The 17,764-nt window shown below is 34.7% G+C and overlaps 2 protein-coding genes across 8 annotated transcripts in view; one reads left to right on the forward strand and one right to left on the reverse strand.

The window, feature by feature from the left end:
• The window catches only part of Nachra3 (nicotinic acetylcholine receptor alpha3 subunit), a 99,690-nt gene extending 88,767 nt beyond the window's left edge, over positions 1 to 10,923 (forward strand). For 5 of the 7 annotated variants that reach the window (XM_072019627.1, XM_072019628.1, XM_072019625.1 and 2 more), the window contains 8 exons: positions 582 to 762; positions 3,946 to 4,061; positions 4,353 to 4,521; positions 7,742 to 7,878; positions 8,173 to 8,331; positions 9,325 to 9,507; positions 9,767 to 9,980; positions 10,251 to 10,923. In XM_072019627.1, coding sequence (XP_071875728.1) covers positions 582 to 762; positions 3,946 to 4,061; positions 4,353 to 4,521; positions 7,742 to 7,878; positions 8,173 to 8,331; positions 9,325 to 9,507; positions 9,767 to 9,980; positions 10,251 to 10,448 — 1,357 coding nt within the window. In that variant the 3' untranslated portion in view covers positions 10,449 to 10,923. Of the gene's footprint in view, positions 1 to 581; positions 763 to 3,945; positions 4,062 to 4,352; positions 4,522 to 7,741; positions 7,879 to 8,172; positions 8,332 to 9,324; positions 9,508 to 9,766; positions 9,981 to 10,250 lie in introns of those variants that run through there. The other 2 variants (XM_072019630.1, XR_011802073.1) reach the window with 2 other exon arrangements.
• Positions 10,924 to 14,389: 3,466 nt separating this feature from the next.
• Positions 14,390 to 17,712, reverse strand: LOC139995810 (uncharacterized). Its single transcript, XM_072019632.1, has 6 exons — positions 17,248 to 17,712; positions 16,783 to 17,075; positions 16,489 to 16,632; positions 16,312 to 16,423; positions 16,056 to 16,233; positions 14,390 to 15,992 (listed from the first exon to the last, which is right to left on the reverse strand). Exons 1-6 carry the CDS (start codon positions 17,458 to 17,460, stop codon positions 15,817 to 15,819), a joined length of 1,116 nt encoding a protein of 371 aa, XP_071875733.1. The 5' UTR covers positions 17,461 to 17,712; the 3' UTR covers positions 14,390 to 15,816.
• Positions 17,713 to 17,764: the final 52 nt, after the last annotated feature.

Below are 17,764 nucleotides of genomic sequence, written 5' to 3' on the forward strand. Positions count from 1 at the left end.
TCTAGAATTACTTGGCGAACTGCCACGAGTAATCTCCTAGTTTTGGAATTTTCATAACGGAGCAAACTCGATTTATCCTCTGCCCTATGAAATTCTACTCGTATTTCTTGCTACTTCATTGGCTAATATTCAACAAACGTCCGATATTAAATAATATAACATAAAATTTCGCTAATTTACCACGATTCAAGAATAAATAAAAATTTGGCAAATTTTATAATTTAGAGATAAGAAATAAGATTTCTCGTATTTGACAAGTTGGAAATAAAAAAGTAAGACTTCGTACAATATGAGAATAAAAGTTCTTCCTCGCCAGAAATTAAGTAAAAATTCCATTGTTAGTTGAAACTTTCATTAACAATATAACATATATATATATACTTTTCTTTTAACGTTAAAAAAATACAAGTGGACAAACAAAAATATTCTACGTATATTAATTAAAAATTCCGTTATTAATTAAACCCCACTTAATTTCCAAACAATCGACAAAAATATTATCTTTGAAAATTTTGAAAATCAAAGGACAGTTTTATCGATTTACAATTAATTATAATGGTTGATCCGTTTGATTTGAACAGTGCCGACGGTAATTTCGAGGTGACGCTGGCAACGAAGGCGACGTTAAATTACACAGGGAGGGTCGAATGGAAGCCACCGGCCATATACAAGTCTTCCTGCGAGATCGACGTAGAATACTTCCCGTTCGACGAGCAGACGTGCGTCATGAAGTTCGGCTCGTGGACTTACGATGGCTTCCAGGTAACGATCGTCTTTAACTTTCTCATAGCATTTTACTCATTATCAAGAAGAGGTCATCTTCATTCAAGACGTGTTCAAAAGGGTGTTAGAAATTTTCAAGAAAGATAAGAGGGAAACTTGTGATAAAATTATGCTAAGAATTGCAATTACGAGCGATGAAACTTTCCAGTCGATTTTAAAAAATTGTTTTAGTACAACTTATGTTTGAACAAATTGTAATTATATCTCAAAGGACTAAAAGAGTATTATTGGTTCAAAGAAATAATTGATGCTGTACAAAAATTGTACAATTATAAATTAAGAATGTATTAACGTTATCATATATCGTAACGAAGATTCAACGACAGATCTCCGTTTAGTTTTAATCAAAGTCCTCCTTGCTTCAATTTTGAGAAACACCCGTGTTCAGTAAAATTTGACATCTTGCACGATGCAATTGCGTTAATGTTGTATAATTTTCAAGAACATTCAATTCACTCGCAAGAACACTATTTTATGCTAACCACCCTTGTTATAGAATTTTAAATTAGAAAAGAGAAAGAAAAGAAAAAGCAGGCGAAGAGAGGTTTAACAACCGTGAAACGTAACGTGATTCGCTCGTAGAAGCAGCCAGAACGCATCGGCGTAGCTGAGAACGGTGCGTAACCGGAAATTAGATTAAGAAAGTGTAATTAACGTGGCGCGTGAGTCAGTTGCACAAAGCGACGCCGCGAATTTGTTTATTTGCATGTTATTGCGCGCCTCGGACTAACAGCTTGGTCCAACTTATCACTATGCATGAGGACGGTACGCCATCATCGCGGATGTACGCCGAATGAAACGTACATAAATTTCCAATGATTAATATCTCGTCTACGCGATACACGGAGTTGTTTATTATACCCCGGTACCGCCACACTTTTTCCGGTCACGTCGATTACTTCCTCGATCCGTCGGATTCCTCTATTTCTCTTCAACTAATCGATATCAGCGAAACAAACGACGTGACGGTGCGGTATTAAAATTTTGCAAGAAGCAAAATTTTAAAGGATAAACTTTTTAGCGAAATTGTGAATCATCTCTCTCCTGTTATCAAAAGATACCGAACTATTACCGATTTTTGTTTCAATCCTACACTAAAGTCTTTCTCAAAATACTATAATAAAGTTACTTGGTGAAAGAATAATTAGGGAATAAAATTACCGACGACTAGGATGTAAAATTTGCAGCAAGAAAATTAAGATGAAAGGAGAAGTGAAGAATCAAGAGGAAATACTAAGTGTAGGAAGAAGCAAATCCCAAAGGCGCATCGTTATGAACCTGTAAAATTTCTATAAAAATCATGAATACGTCCATTTGATCATTCTGATAATTTTAGTATTGATAGACCTTCGTTATCCTGCAAAATTTTCCTTCGATATCAACCGAAAAAAGAAAAAGGAAAAATTTTGATCAATATTCACGATGTTATAAAGAATTACGGGATCGTCGAACGAAAGAAGAATTTACATATAACGAAGCTACAAGTGGGCAGGACGCGATCGTTTCGCGTCATTATTCTCAGACGATTGTCGTGCATGCAGCACGAGTAGTATCGCGTAAAGTATCTATACCGGTCGATGAATAATGCATATCGTGTACACATATACATATATGTGTGATACGTTGTCCATGCGTCATCAGACGCGACGACGGGATATCCATCAAGTTCATTTAATAAGAAACACATACCCCGATCGATCAGCTTTATATACGGTATACGAAATGGACATTCCGTAAGAGGTGATTACGTGAGATGCTTTTAACGATCCGCCGCATCGTATGTGAATTCTGGGATCGTCAATTTCTGTCGACGAACAAGATGTTTCCTTCTATTAGCGTTTATAGCTGGTCGCCATTTTCATTCGATTCAATCGGAGATTTTCCAGTAATTAATATTCGGAAACCTGTCAAGCAATATTACGATAACAATTATAAAACAGATATGTCAACGTTTCTACTATCATTACGAAGATCCTAAAGAATCTGAGATAGACAGAATGTAATTTTGTAGGAAAAAGAACTTGAAAATTTTCGCCCTATCCAATTAGGGATTTTCCAACGATTAGTATTCAAAAGTTTTCTAAGTAATGCATGTTGAAAAATTAGATAAAAGAATTGTTAACAAAATACAATTTATAATATCCTACTATTGTTAGGATGATTCTAAAAGATATGAAAAAAAATAGAAATTAAAAAGCGTCGAGGACGGTCGACGATCGCTAAACAGATCGAAAGGAATTTTTATTTCGCGTGGTCCTTTTTTAAAAGGTTTGCTAATTTCTTTACGAGAGATTGTTATTGTATATTCTTCTAAAGGACACACACACGCACGCGCGCGGACACTTTGGCTGAAGTTTCTGTGTCGAGTGGCGATTTTAAAGCATCATATCGTGCAGTGTCCCAATGTTTCACCTCGAATCGTTGTCTCGAAGTAATAATCGAGAATTCCGGCGCGGTTGCGCCGGGGAATCTCGTTAACTCCAACTTAACGGGCAGAAATGGACGTAAATATCAGGAACATCGAATGGTATTCCATCCCTCAAGTGGATCAAACCTATCTACCGTAATGCCTCGCGTTTCCTCTATTAACCTGACTGATACGTTCTGTTTTCACGGAATTATATCGTTTTACTGATAAATCTTCTATGAAACAACGATCGGATTAAAAGGTGGAAGAATATATTTTAAATAAAATTAATGGGAAATTGTATAAATACCTCGTTCCACATTCGTCGAATATTCAATAAAACTTTTCGCGTCAAGATTTTGTATCAAAGTTCTTCTATAACATACTTCGATTATCGATAAATATTATTCTATTTAACATCATCCCGATTCATACAAATGAAAAAATTCTCGCACTTACAAAGGGAATTAATCGACAATTAATTAATCATTAAGGACCAAGTAAAATAATTGTTTCGTGTGAATTATTCAATAAAGTGCATGTAAACAAGTTATCGCTTAACTAAAAGAGAATGAGAATTTCAGAAATGAAATATTGCTTTAAAAATGCGATGTTGGTTCCTTAATGAAGTTTAAAATAGTACAATAGTCAAATACGATAGCTACATTTCTAAACGCATTTGAAACACTTTACCGCTCTCTAACGCCAATAAATAATTTCCTCCAAGTACACACGTTTTATCGAAACTTTCGCAGGTCGATCTACGGCATATCGACGAGATCCGTGGCAGCAACGTCGTAGATATCGGCGTCGATCTGTCGGAGTTTTACACTTCCGTCGAGTGGGATATCCTCGAAGTCCCAGCCGTGAGGTAAGACATCCCCTAGGAATCGTCCTAAACGCTCCCCTAAGCCCCTAAGACCTCTTTTCCAAGTACTCCTCCGATTCGAGCCAATTCTCGAGAAACTGGCAATCCTCTGGCGAAACACCAATCGAAACGAAAGTATAATCAGGCTGAGAAAATTTCTACGGACGTATCCAGCCGTTCGTAGCAGAACAAAATGGCGTACATGTTGAGAGAACAATTTCAAGATAACAATTCGCCGCGAGGTAACCCGAGGTATCTTTAGAAACACGGTCACATCCAGTGTTTCATTTGCAGAAATGAAAAATTTTACACGTGCTGCGACGAGCCCTACCTCGACATCACGTTCAACATCACCATGAGACGGAAGACTCTGTTTTACACTGTCAACCTTATAATACCGTGTATGGGCATCTCGTTTCTCACGGTGTTGGTCTTCTATCTGCCAAGCGACAGTGGCGAGAAGGTGAGCAGTGTTTATTAAAACTATACACATCCTTTTATTCCCTGTTTCCTTGTTTTCTCTCCTGGTTGTTCAAGGTATTTAATTATTTTCACGCGTTTCACTCGCTGGTTTAATCGTAGAAAGGAAGGTGGGAATACGAAGGAGCGATGCTAATCACTGCGGATTTTTATGCATTTATAGTAAAATCTGAAAGTAAAATTAAAATAAAATACGCTGGAGATATAAAGAAATATATAAAATGTCCAAAGTGCTCTCTGTAACACTTTGATGGGAAAAACAATTTCCCACCGAGATTTCAGGTTTTTAATTATATTCTCAAACATAATATCTCATAATAAAATTTGTATAAAATGCCGCAGTCGTGCATCAGTTACACAGCTGACCCACAGTTAGTATAATAATATTTACAAGTCAGAAGTTTATAGTAATTGTAAATCATAGATACAAGTTCATCAGAATGTGCAATCTTAACGATTAATCGAAACGAATTGATGGAAGAAGGTTGATCTTAAGTTAAGGTTGATCTTTCACAGTGGTGCATGGTCCATCGTTCGCCGCGATTTACTAGCGGGAAAAGTTCGTCCGAGTTTCCGCGAGTTTAATATAAGAACCACGAACTGAGGGCGTCGTGAAAGTGTATCGATAAATTTCGTTGGTGCGCGGACGATTCGAGAGAAAAGTAAAGCCAATAAAGGATATTAAATTCGTCGCCGTGTCCCGTTCCACGTGACGAGGTGAAACAAGAAACCCCTTTATTCTTCTCATTTCTAGATGAAAAGGCTTCCTTCGAATTGTTTAAATCCTTTGCTTCTTAAAAGGTATATTAACGCTTTATAGCTTTATTGTACATTTCCTAGGCTTTCGTTGGTAAATAACGAGCGTACGAATTTTGGCGTACAAAGGCCCGTTAAATGGAACGTTTTAACACGATTGCTCATCAAATTGTATGTCTTTATCGTAGTTTATTTCACGTGTTGTACAATATAATGTGCGCGTTGAAATCTTCAATTTTACTAAAACTAAAATTAAGCGACTTGCAAAGCATTTGGTACATACTTAATGTTACTATGGTAATATTAAAAATACCGGCTATTGTACAGTTATGACTGTTCGTTTAATTTGAATATTTTAATTAACTGTGGTATCGCTGAGTCCCAGTAACCGCCGCAGTAGTCAAGGTATTAACAAAATTAGGTTTGAAAACGTGGAAAGCAATTTCAAATAATATTTTATGATATTATGATATTCTTCTGAAACGGAAAGTCTTTGACTAACAGAAAAAGATTGGATTCTGTAGAAACAAGTCTGAATTGAAGAGAACCTTTAAGAAAGGTAAACACCATGAGACGTTTAATTTTTTAAGCGCTTCGGTGTATGAATATGTCCAGCAAAAGGAAGTTGAAAATATTCGCAGTGTGTCGCGCAGAGGGTGATTTCGTGGGTGAAGTCGACTCGTTCGATCAGAATTCCGGGTGGAGAGGGTCAAATATCAAAATCCATCTTCGGAATGCAAACCTCTAAATGCCGTTCGGCCTCCATTCCTCGTAGACTCTTGACCTCGAGCCGATACCCACTTGACGCCGTGTGCGCCTCTATAATTCAGTCGTATTGTTCTGGCTTGAAACAGCCGGCGAAAGGGTAAAGGAGGAAACGTCGAGGACGGCGGGGGTGGTGAAAAAAAAAGGAGAGAAGGTCAGATGTCAGCGTGCCATCCGCAGCCGCTCACCGACACTTCGATTCGTTGCGAAAAAGACACCGTCTCAAGACCTCTTCCTTCTTATGTCTATTCCGCGGTTTTCGCGATGGAACTTTTCTTTTATTTCTAAACAAAATGATACGGGGACGAATTTCTTCTTACTCGTTTTCTTCGTCGGATCTTCACAACGCTGGAGTATTCAGTATTCTACGCGTCATGACTGGTCGTATTTCTTGATATTTAAAAAAAAAAGCTTCCAATTTCATAACAGATATCCTATAGTCGAGTTCGAATAACGCGCAGTGCTAGCAATAAGTGCTTCAATGTAAAACGTTGAATGTCGAACCATTTTCATGTGATCTTTCGTTCAAACCACGTGGGCCATCGATGGCCACGGTACTATAATCGTATTGTACGTGATAATTATGCATCGCCTATGATTATATTCCGAATCATTATCAAGATTTGTTTCTCACGGAATAACTACAATGGACTAAATAGAAAGTCCAACCTGCACCACCGATGACCCATGCTGCATTCAACGCGTTAAAGAACATTTAATAGAAACGAATATAAAACTGCTTCTTCAAATCCGCGACCATTCCATAACTTATTATACTTTCAATCGCCCAGTGCTTAAAGAAACTTCCTTCTCCATATCAATTCATTCTTCTTCAGAAGTATTCTTCTTGATATCGCGTATGATCGACTCTAAACAACTTTCAAACACAAAAGTCTCGCAGTGAATCCCGTTTGAAAAGGACAATCGCGACGAAGAGCACGAATTCGGCTTGAACTGCAAATCTACTAGCTACTTTAGGCAAATGCTGCCAGCCCGGTGAAACAATGCTCTCTCGAATCGGGCTTTGTTCTTCGTTTCTAGTTTGCCTACTGATTTGAAACCTACACCAATCTATCGCGAAATATCCGAGTCATATTTATCTTCGCGTGTTCCCTGTGGGCGGCTGTATACGGCTCTACACCGTCTTCTGTTTGAAAAGTTCGGATTTACTTTGAAAAGAAATCCGCCTTGGGGATTCAGCAAATTCGTGGAATAATACTTGAAAGAAAGTAATTTAAGGCGGCGTCGATTTTCTATTAGAAAAGGACATTTTTTTAATGGACACGAGCTTCTTCTTCGTCGAGTTCGTTTTCTTTCTAATCGCTATATAATTGGTATCACAAGTAATGACACGACCTTAACACGTTTCGAAATACAATACTGTGTCATGAACGAATGAAAGGAACGTTTTGTTCTTCACACTTAACCTCGAGGGCTACCTCTTTGTCTCTTTGTGGTGGAGTCACTTTGCTCGAGCGTGCCCACTACATTCTGAATCGTATCAGAACTTTCTCTTCGATTGTTTCCACTTCTTTCTTTTCCTGTATTCCTCCTGTATCTTTCTCTCTTTTCGTTTACCTTTTTGTTTCTTGGTAGGTACCGTTTCTTTTCGAAAAAATAAAAAAAAAATGAGAAAATGTATCGTTACGATGTAATTGACACGATTGATCGTTTAATTGCAGGTCAGCTTATCAATTTCGATTTTACTGTCGCTGACTGTGTTCTTCCTCCTGCTGGCCGAAATTATCCCGCCCACGTCACTCGTGGTACCGCTTCTCGGTAAATTCGTCCTCTTCACCATGATCTTAGACACCTTCAGGTATAACGATCGACAAATATTTAAATTTCTAAAACCTGCTTCTTACGAAATTTATACTAAAGCATTATAACTAATTTATTATACAAATAAACTGTTATATAGCGGAGGATTGGAATCTCCGTTTGACCTTGAGTATTAGTAACGTATGATTAATTCTGTTCGAGCTAATAATTGTATGGTAAAATTTCTAAATTACGGTTTGACTCTCTAAGTTCGATTTTAATTTGAGTTCTAAGTTTTTATAATAAGTAAATTATATGTGACAGTATAATTTAATATAACGTCTATTTTCAGTATATGCGTAACCGTGGTAGTCCTTAATGTTCACTTCCGGTCGCCACAGACGCACGTGATGGCACCGTGGGTCCGTCGTGTTTTTATCCATGTTCTGCCAAGACTACTGGTGATGCGCAGGTATAATACGTCTTCGAAGAGATCCGATTACGATTCCAGGCAAGATATGATTTTACCGAGCATTTGGACCAGCCGTTGGGCCTATGCCAAGCAGCATTAGAACGTTCATTAGTGGCCTCGCACGTGACGTTAGCGCCACGTCGTGTCTACAACCATTAGCACAATCTACCATTCTCTCCCTTCTCTTTTTCTGTCTCTTCCTCTGTCCACCAAACTGGAATTGAATTTGCATTTACATTTGTATCTGTAGTTTCGGCCGAGATGCAAACGAACATAGTAAAGTATCGAAATTCGTTTGTAAAATATACAAAGAAAGAGGAAAGAATTTAAAGAAATTAAAGATATTGAAGACTTGTTGATATGTCGAGAATATTATATGGAAACTTGAGAGCCGAGATCCTAGTTGTTAAGAAGATGAAGAAATTTGCATAAGGGCAGGGACTGAAAATTCGCAGATCCATTTATCTCGTTCAAACGATTTGGAATCCTGCACATTAGTCACTGTAAATGCTAACACGGTAGCTCGACAGTTCTATACAATGTTATGCACAATTCAGCACTACACGTCGTGTAGCACCTTGTTGGAATCTTCTACACACTACTTGCAACGTAATGTTTCCAATAATTGATTACACATCGATTATAATAAATCGTCACTACGTCCACCGACATGCTTGACACCATCGCCTTATGATAATCATATCGCCTGTACAAACGAAATACCATTCCAGTAATTGTAATAGTATAGAGCGTAGTTCCACGAGCTTATGAAATTAATGTCTATTGTTAGAAAGTATAAAGAGATTTCAGAATGAAAAGCTTGTCAACATTACTAAAATGTAAATATATTCAGACACCAGAAATATGTATGCAATTCATTACAATTAGTTTTTAACATTTTTATGGTGACTGCCTGTTGATCTTATTGATGTAAAGAAATTAGAAATTAAATATAAAGATTAAAATATTCAAATATATTATTTAATATCGTTTGTGCTCTCGTTGATAGTGATTATATTTTTTATTTAACAGGCCGCAGTACCAGATAGACAAACGTACCATGGGTGCCCATCACGGCCAACGCGTGATGGTCAGAACGTGCAATGGTCTCGAATTACGAGACCCATCTCTCTTCGTAGAGACTTCGGCCTCGGAGCTGGTTGAGTCCTCTGTTTTGTTCCCGAGTCTCGATTCGCGGGACGAATTACACCCTCGGTATGTAAAGTTCATTAATAACAAATGCTTCAAATGTATATTTAAAATGGCTCACAGAAGTGACATTTTTTTACACGATTTTATCTTCTCCTTTTTAAAAATGATTGTTAATTTTGCAAAAAAAAAAAAAAAACAATCATACTTTTATAGGTAGCAAGAATAATAATGGATATTTCTTAAAACTTTGTTTTAAGTAAAATAAATAAGGAGATTGTGACATTTGTTTATTCTAAAGAAAAAAAAAATATGTGATTATTAGGGAATTAGAAGCTGTGAATTTAGGAAGTGCGTGTCGCATTCACGGTTCACCAGCAACCACGGCTGCTCCTCCACCGCAACTGCCGACCGAGGAGAGCGTGGACGCTCTCTGTAACACTCTTCATCATTGGCATCACTGCCCAGAACTATATAAGGCTATTGAAGGCATTCGTTTCATTGCTGACCATACGAAAAGAGAAGAGGACTCTACCAGAGTATGCAAACCTTTACTTCCCGCTTTATAATAACAAAATAGACGATGAGAATAGAATAAACGATAGAATGTTTAAAATAAATGATGATAGTTATGCAGAATAGGAAACACCTTACTAATTTCGATGAACCTGAAATATATTGTCAAGGTCAACGTTATGAGTATTTTTCCTAAATAAAATTTCATTTCATTCCTCGTCGAAAACTGAAATAAATAATCTACTACCATGCAATTAGTTATCTAGTCGATTTAATCATTGTTAATTGTTTAGGTCAAAGAAGATTGGAAATACGTCGCGATGGTGCTTGACAGGTTATTCCTGTGGATTTTTACACTAGCCGTAGTCGTCGGCACGGCAGGTATCATCCTGCAGGCACCAACGCTCTATGACGATCGCATCCCCATTGACGTGCGACTGTCCGAGATCGCTTCCACCACTGCCAAGCCACACATCGTCACAAGCCTCTGAGAGACAATTGTTCAATTTCGTTACCTTCACGTACGACGCATGCTCGCATACACATGCGTTACACACGTACATACATATACAATGTATTACGCAACAACGTAAGAACAAATTATGAAAATGCGTTCACGTTGACCAGGGACTCTTTTGCAAAGAATACCCACGTGCTGTCAATCATTTCGATGGTACATATAGGTTGTACGGAAAGTCTGTTAGCGTTAATCGACATTGATAACCTTCGGCCGCCATTTTGCTAGATCCGAAGGGGCTGGTATCGTTCAAATATTTCTATATAGTCCTATCATTATAATACTTCCACTTCTATCGCTTAAATTCTGGATTAATTATATTATCGGTGTCAGTTCTTTAATTCTCGCAACCGTTTGCAATTTTTCATTTGAAAGTATACATTTACAGATTTATTGGTTTGTAATACAAGAACGATAAATATACGTTTGAATAGACATTGGTAAATGTATGCAATTCATTGATTTTATTCGAATTTAAGAGATTTCGATATATTTGCGAACACGATTGAAAAAAACAGAGGTTTCTCGTCCCTGGTGTAAACGACTGAAAGACTGAAGCCTCGATGAGAGAAAGGGAGTCTTCGATTTTTCGCGCGAATTATACGACTAACGGCCAATTAACTGCTATTCCCCTGCTCAAGGCGAGGATTCTCAAATCATACGCACATCAGCGATCAGAACGTAGGAATAACACTAACGAAAATGGACGACAATTAGATAAAATGGAAATGAAATAAATGTAATTGAACATATTTCTTGACCTTGATTGCACCCTTGAAAGTCATATTTCTAAATAATAATATTATGTTTCTTCAGTTCTCATGTAAAAGATTAAAATACTTGCGAAGGACAAGAAATATGTTTTTGCATGAACGTTGACGGCAAATGATTTTTGACTCGTGGTTTTATTGTTAATATTACAAACGAACGAAAGACATGTAGGGAAATCAGGTTGTTGATACATGTACACAACGTAGAATTAATGTGGAGAGACCTAGGAAGAGTTCGAGTTTATGCCAGTTGCATTCACAGTACAATTGTGATTCTTTAACGGTATAAAATTAACAAACGAATTACATTCGAGGTCATTTCTAAGAACGATCGTGAACAATAGTCATAAAAAAAGAGTTAAACATACAATATAAATATTAATTTGTTATTTAAGTGTTTAAGGAATCACTGATGTTCCGTCACCCTTGAAGAACGCCTCAAAGAACGCAATTTTGCCATTGAATCGCATTAAAGTGTTCTCGTGTCTCGTTACACACAGCGAAGAAAAAATGTGGGACCGAAGTGTTATATTTTAGACACAACATAGTTTCGAATCGAAACGAGTTTTAAAACGGAGAACGATCAACGACGTACCAAAGCAATTGTTAAAGTAATGGAAAAAGGATCACAATAATTAATGTAGATGGCATGGAATTTGACAAAGCCTGTTGCAGACTCAGGAAAAAAGGAAAAGAATGAAAGGAAGAAGATATTGAACAGTTTCCGAAGTTTACATTGAGCCTGTAACAATGGGGCCATATTTTCACAGAATAAAAAGAAGAGAAAAGAATAGAGAACAAAGTCGCGTGTCTCTCTAGTTGTGAAGCTGCAAATTCTAAAAATCTGGATTCACGTACGACGAGCAAATTGACGTAAGAGAAGAAGAAGAAGAAGCGTTAGGCCTAAGAAAGTTTCACCGACTCAACTTTTATTGCTCATAATACGTAATATGTTCGTAATAAGATACACTTTCGTAATTACGTTCGTTCCAGTATTACCGACGAACCGTGAGAAATTTATTAAACATATTAACATCGCGTACATGAAAAGACAAGAAAACAAGATGAAACGCACGAAAAAAACGAAGTAATATGAAAACAATTGCAACTGTTTATTATTGCAATCGCGTTCAGAATAATTTACTGTCTTCCTAAGCTACGAAAATTAACGACTTACTTTTGATGGACAACAGTCGCGTGTTTCCGGTTCACTGTTGTTTCCTCTTAATACAGATGCGAAAAATAAACGAAAAGAAAAAAATAATAAAAAAAAAAATGGAAATAAGTAGAGCCGAGTAATTGGTAAAATTACTAGTTAAGTATATATGAATAGCCAGGATTTTACGTCTTAAAAAAAAAACGAAGCAACGATCCGCTGCTTAAAAATCTTTTCGAAGAGACTCTTTTTGGCCGCTGATCGTAGACTTTCCAACCAGTCCTAATACTTTGAAAAACCTCGGCTCGTAGTGTGTATCATGACGAACCATAAATGCCTGCCACCAGTAGTCAACAAACACACCGACAAAGAAGAACATTTTGACAATTTTGTATGCACTACTCCGAAAAAACTAATTAATGAGAATTACTCGATGATACAAATTCTTCTAGCGAATTTTATTATTATTATCGTTTGTAATACAAGGGAGTTTCTTTTGGAAACGATAAAATTAGGAAGAAAATTTCGAGAGAACGAAAGAAACAAAAATTAGCTTGTGGTTGGCGCGGTCATCGCATAGATATGAATTTTACATGTGGACCCTGTGTTTCTTAATATTTGAGAGTATGATAGAGTATGATAGAGAGAGAGAGAAAGAGAGAGAGAGAGCGTGAAAGTCATACGCGTGAATGTGTGAAGAGTATTAATGAAACAAAAAAAAAAACAAAAAGTAGAAAAAAAGAAGAAAAATTGATTATACATTATTATGAGGAAGTAAGCGCAGTGATAGTTACTCAACGTAAGTTACAAAACAATTTAACGATATATATATATATATATATATAAATATATAAATATTATAAATAACCATTACCACACACGATAAAAGTAATATGGCAAGATATTTTGTGAGTGTGTCTATAAGCTCGATTATAAAACCTACGTAAATTAAGCAGACAGTTTGTCTTCATTCACGAAATTGAAGATGTTGTTCCCATAAAGGAAAAGATTTTATAAATGGTGTGTTGAACTTTTAACGGTCGTCATTCACATGAAATGGCCTTATATTCAACACTCGGACTCACAACGCATTCAGGGAGAGAAGTGTTGCTATATTAAATGTAGTTTTACTCGTCGGATTGTGCGTAGCGCATAATCTGTCAATCTATGATTAAATGTTTTACCATCGATTATGTACTTTCACTTTATACGTGATTTTCATTTCTTAATATAAAATAATGTACCCATTATAATTCATAACTGCGACGAACTTAATTTTTAGCCACGGAAATTACTTAAATACGTTACTGTATTTAAGAATAAGTAATTCTTTTAAAAAAAAAATATTTCTTGCTTAAGATATTACAGTAAGGTGTTGGGCTTGTATAAGATATTTCAAAATAAGTGTCAAATGAGATAGTTATTTATAAAAAAATAAGAAGACTTAGTTTTCTATATATATTTTTTTTAAAGAAGGATTAAAAGATCAGATTCAATAAAATACAGAAAGTGACTTCCAAGCAATCTAAGGTGTAGAAAAAATAACTATGTTTAAGAAACTGAGATGTAACTTTGAAAATGTCCTGTAAATAAAGTATTAACACCTTACTTCTTGGAACTCCTACTTTTCTGTAACCTTAGATTGTTCAATCATTTTGTATTAACTCAATAATATATTATTTTGTTTTTTTTTTTTTTTTTTAATGATTTTAAATAAAAAGATTTTAAATAAGAAGCTCTGTTATATTTAACAACTATTTCATATGAACATATGACACTTAATTTGCGTTATCCTATCCAATACCCATTTGCAAACAAAGAAACCATAATTCTTTATTATATTAAAGAAGAAACAAACATGTATTTACATATTTGCAAAAACATAGGAACTCCCTATGACATCTCCCTTCAGATATTGATATAAAGATACAGTCGCTTGAATAATTTTATTAATTGTTGTGAAGTTGAAAAGAAAATGTATTACGCATCTGTATAATACAACGTTTTATTTATAAGTTTCTAAACCAAATGTTTTAACAGTTTTTAGAAGTGCGATATCATCGAGGCATACGACGCTGCCGATATATTGAATACAATTTTATTCAGACATTCATTTATAATATTTTTCATTGAACTGTATAACATCGTGGAACAATTCAGCCTAAATACATGTACTATATTTTATTGACACAGTCCAAAATGATCGGAAATAAAACTTTATATATCTAGGAACAACGTGTCACTTAAATAGCTTTTCTTTGTAGTAAAATACGCACAAGAAAAACATGATCCAATTTTTTTAGAAATATTTAAGTTTACATGTTCAATCTTCAACTCTTTGCACACACACACAATCTATTTTATATATGTACATACATAGTAACTTCTTTCTCTAACTTTCTATATAAATAACATTAATTATTTACCATTAAAGTGATTTGAAAGACGATTATTATTCTTTTTTGTACTTTAATTAAAGAAATTGTAATTAATGAACAAAATTTAGACGAACATTAAATTGAAAATGATCTTTTTACATTCCTGGACCAATTCTATATATCCTGCAATCCATGTATTTATATCTGTTTCTTTATATTTTAAATCAAAAAAGCTCAAGGATTGAATATCATTTAAAATACAACTTAACCTGAGCTAAAACTAATCTTAGAATTTCAGTTGTTTCATAAACAACAATTTTATTGTTTCCAAGATGTATTGCTCTGTGTTACAATCTTCAGTTTCTAATTACTGTCACTCTATTACAGATAAGATATTTGTTTATCACATCATGCTCTATTACCATCTATAAACCTCGCAACGTCGGTTCCATATAAACGAAGGCAATATTATTTTAGCAAGTATAAACACTATCGTTATTAAGTCATCATGTAGATCTACGTATCGTGCCTGGAGCTTAATATTTAAAAAACAAATGATAAAATTGTAAGAGTAATATACATATGGTACTTTTATCTTACGTTATCGTAAAAATTATTCCTTAAATAAATATTCGACGAACAAATTTACATTAAACAGTTAATTGATAATAATTATTAAAGGCTTGAATTTAAATTCATAATTAAGATAATCACATACAGTTTTTAAGTACACATCCTTATGTAAGTACATATATAGTAAACTCGTCTGTAACATTATTAAAGTATTTTATTAATCGCGCAGACCTTAAGAAAGGTAACGTTACTTGCAAAATGCATTCTTAATCTGTATGTAAATAATAGAATTTTCTACATAAATAGATGTATATCTATAGAATTCTTAAATAAACTTGATTTTTATACTAAAAAGCTATGAGATTTAGTGCAAGCTTTTGTTTCTTTGGTCTTTTTAATACTTTCAATTAAAAATTTGTTATAATTAAAGCTAGTAATTTATGATCTATGAATAACCTAAACAATTTACTCATTTCCAATTTGACTATATTGTTCCATAATCTCATCTTTCTGCTCTTTACTTATTTCTTTTGTTTCCTCTGTTGCAATTAATTTCTCTTCTGTAAAATTATCCACTAATATGGAATCACTTTGCTTTGCTTGCCTAATTCTTTTGATTTTTTTCTTAATAGCCACAGCACCTAATTTTATTAAAAAATCACAATTAATATCAATGTGTAAATGTTTTATTTGAATATACTTACAGAACAGGGTTTGCCAGAGTTCTGCCCTTTTTGATGTTCTGTTCACTAATTTTTTTAAGGAATCTCTATGCCGCTTTTGTATCCCTGTCAGTTCAATTGTTTCTTGCGTTGGCAAGGGAAATAAGCATGTTTCTAGCCAGTGTGTAGCTTTTGCATATGCTAAAAATCTAAACCATACCTAAAAAATATATTTTTTAGTAAGAAAAATTGCTATAATGAGATAAGTTTCTAAATAAATTATTTTATGATATATTACAGAATCTAAACACTCTGCTATGAACCACAGCTGTAAACCTATCTGTGCTCTTGTGTATTCCACATTTTCTGACCACAAAAATTTTGGTACTAATAGTACATATAAGTATATCCTGAAATAGGTATTTGTCATGAAAATATTATGATCAAAAATACATCAAATTTTTAATATACTAACCAACTAAGACAATGAAGGCAGAAGAATAATTTGGGTAACTTTCTTCCAATAAAATGAGATACACATAATAAGATTCGGCAAATATTTATTATAATTGTATCAATTGCCTTAGAAAATAGAAATGTGCTCACCACTGTACACCATCTGTGAAGAAAATTGTAAAAAATCGTGTAAAATAGAACTTGCATTATTTAAATTTACTTAGTAACTAAGTTTCAATATTATATGTTTAAAGATATAAAGTAATACAAAGAACCAAGCATATGCTAAGTGTTAAAATAGGAGTTGCTTTACTTTTCTTGGTATGGGTTCATGATGAAAGACGCAAATAGAAAATTGGCCCAGCCTTTTGCCCAAGCTCCATGGCGTAAGATCTCTATTCCTGCCCAATGAAAGTAAAAGCTTTTATGTAGAATGACACCCATTTCCTCGTGTGTCACCTCCTGTTCTCCAAAGAAGAGGCTTAACGTTTTAATAGTGGATGATTTTAGATAACAAATGCTGCCAAAGCAAAATCCACATTCCCATACAGCTTTGATTATTCTATTTCTTTGCATCAATGGAATGCGCATACGTCGAAGTAACGACTGTGTTAATAAACGAAAATTATCAAATATACTGTCAATATGCTTTGTTATCCTTTATCTGCACTCTTTGCAAATAACCCACTCCAAAAAAAAAAAAAATAATTGACAAATTCATTAATTAACACGGTAACACATAACGTATAAAAGTGCAAAATAAATTTTTGAAACTTACATTAACGCACTTCTCATACATAAAATATAAAACAATCCAAAATATAATTAAATATCCGAGCAATATGTCGGGTCTGGTTATCTTCGTGTCATTTATAGGCTGCACGGTGAATGATTCTTTATCCCATAAACTCGAAACCTTCGGAGTAAGTCGAGAATTCTCAACAAGCGAATACAGACCGATCGTCCAAGAGTTTGCTATTTTTTCCAACATTTTAAGTCTTTCAAACTACACTTTTACTTTCATATAAATTTGTCAATATATGAAATTTTATAATCAAATGTTGTAAAAGATCATATAGGTATAAAACTATGTAGTGACAAAGGTAATATTAAATGCCAATTGAAAATATATTTGAAACTTCGGTCTCTCGTGCCGTATTTAGATGAACACTACACTTTACAGAATGCAACTACAATCGCAAAAGCAGGTCATCACTCGTCACTTTCAAACTTTTAGCTACCACCAGAGGTCTGTAAATACGTATATACTGATATCATATACCTTTTGAGATCTT

The sequence above is a fragment of the Bombus fervidus genome, chromosome 16 (assembly GCF_041682495.2).
Source record: "Bombus fervidus isolate BK054 chromosome 16, iyBomFerv1, whole genome shotgun sequence".
NCBI classification, from domain to species: domain Eukaryota; kingdom Metazoa; phylum Arthropoda; class Insecta; order Hymenoptera; family Apidae; genus Bombus; species Bombus fervidus.

Bases quoted from the DNA above. Each gene is read 5' to 3' on its own strand.
- LOC139995810 (XM_072019632.1), bottom strand. From the start codon at position 17,460: ATGTTGGAAAAAATAGCAAACTCTTGGACGATCGGTCTGTATTCGCTT. The intron at 16,633-16,782 runs GTAAAGCAACTC...TTTTCTTCACAG, and splicing joins ATGAACCCATACCAAGAAAA to ATGGTGTACAGTGGTGAGCA. The intron at 15,993-16,055 runs GTAAGTATATTC...TAATAAAATTAG, and splicing joins ACTCTGGCAAACCCTGTTCT to GTGCTGTGGCTATTAAGAAA.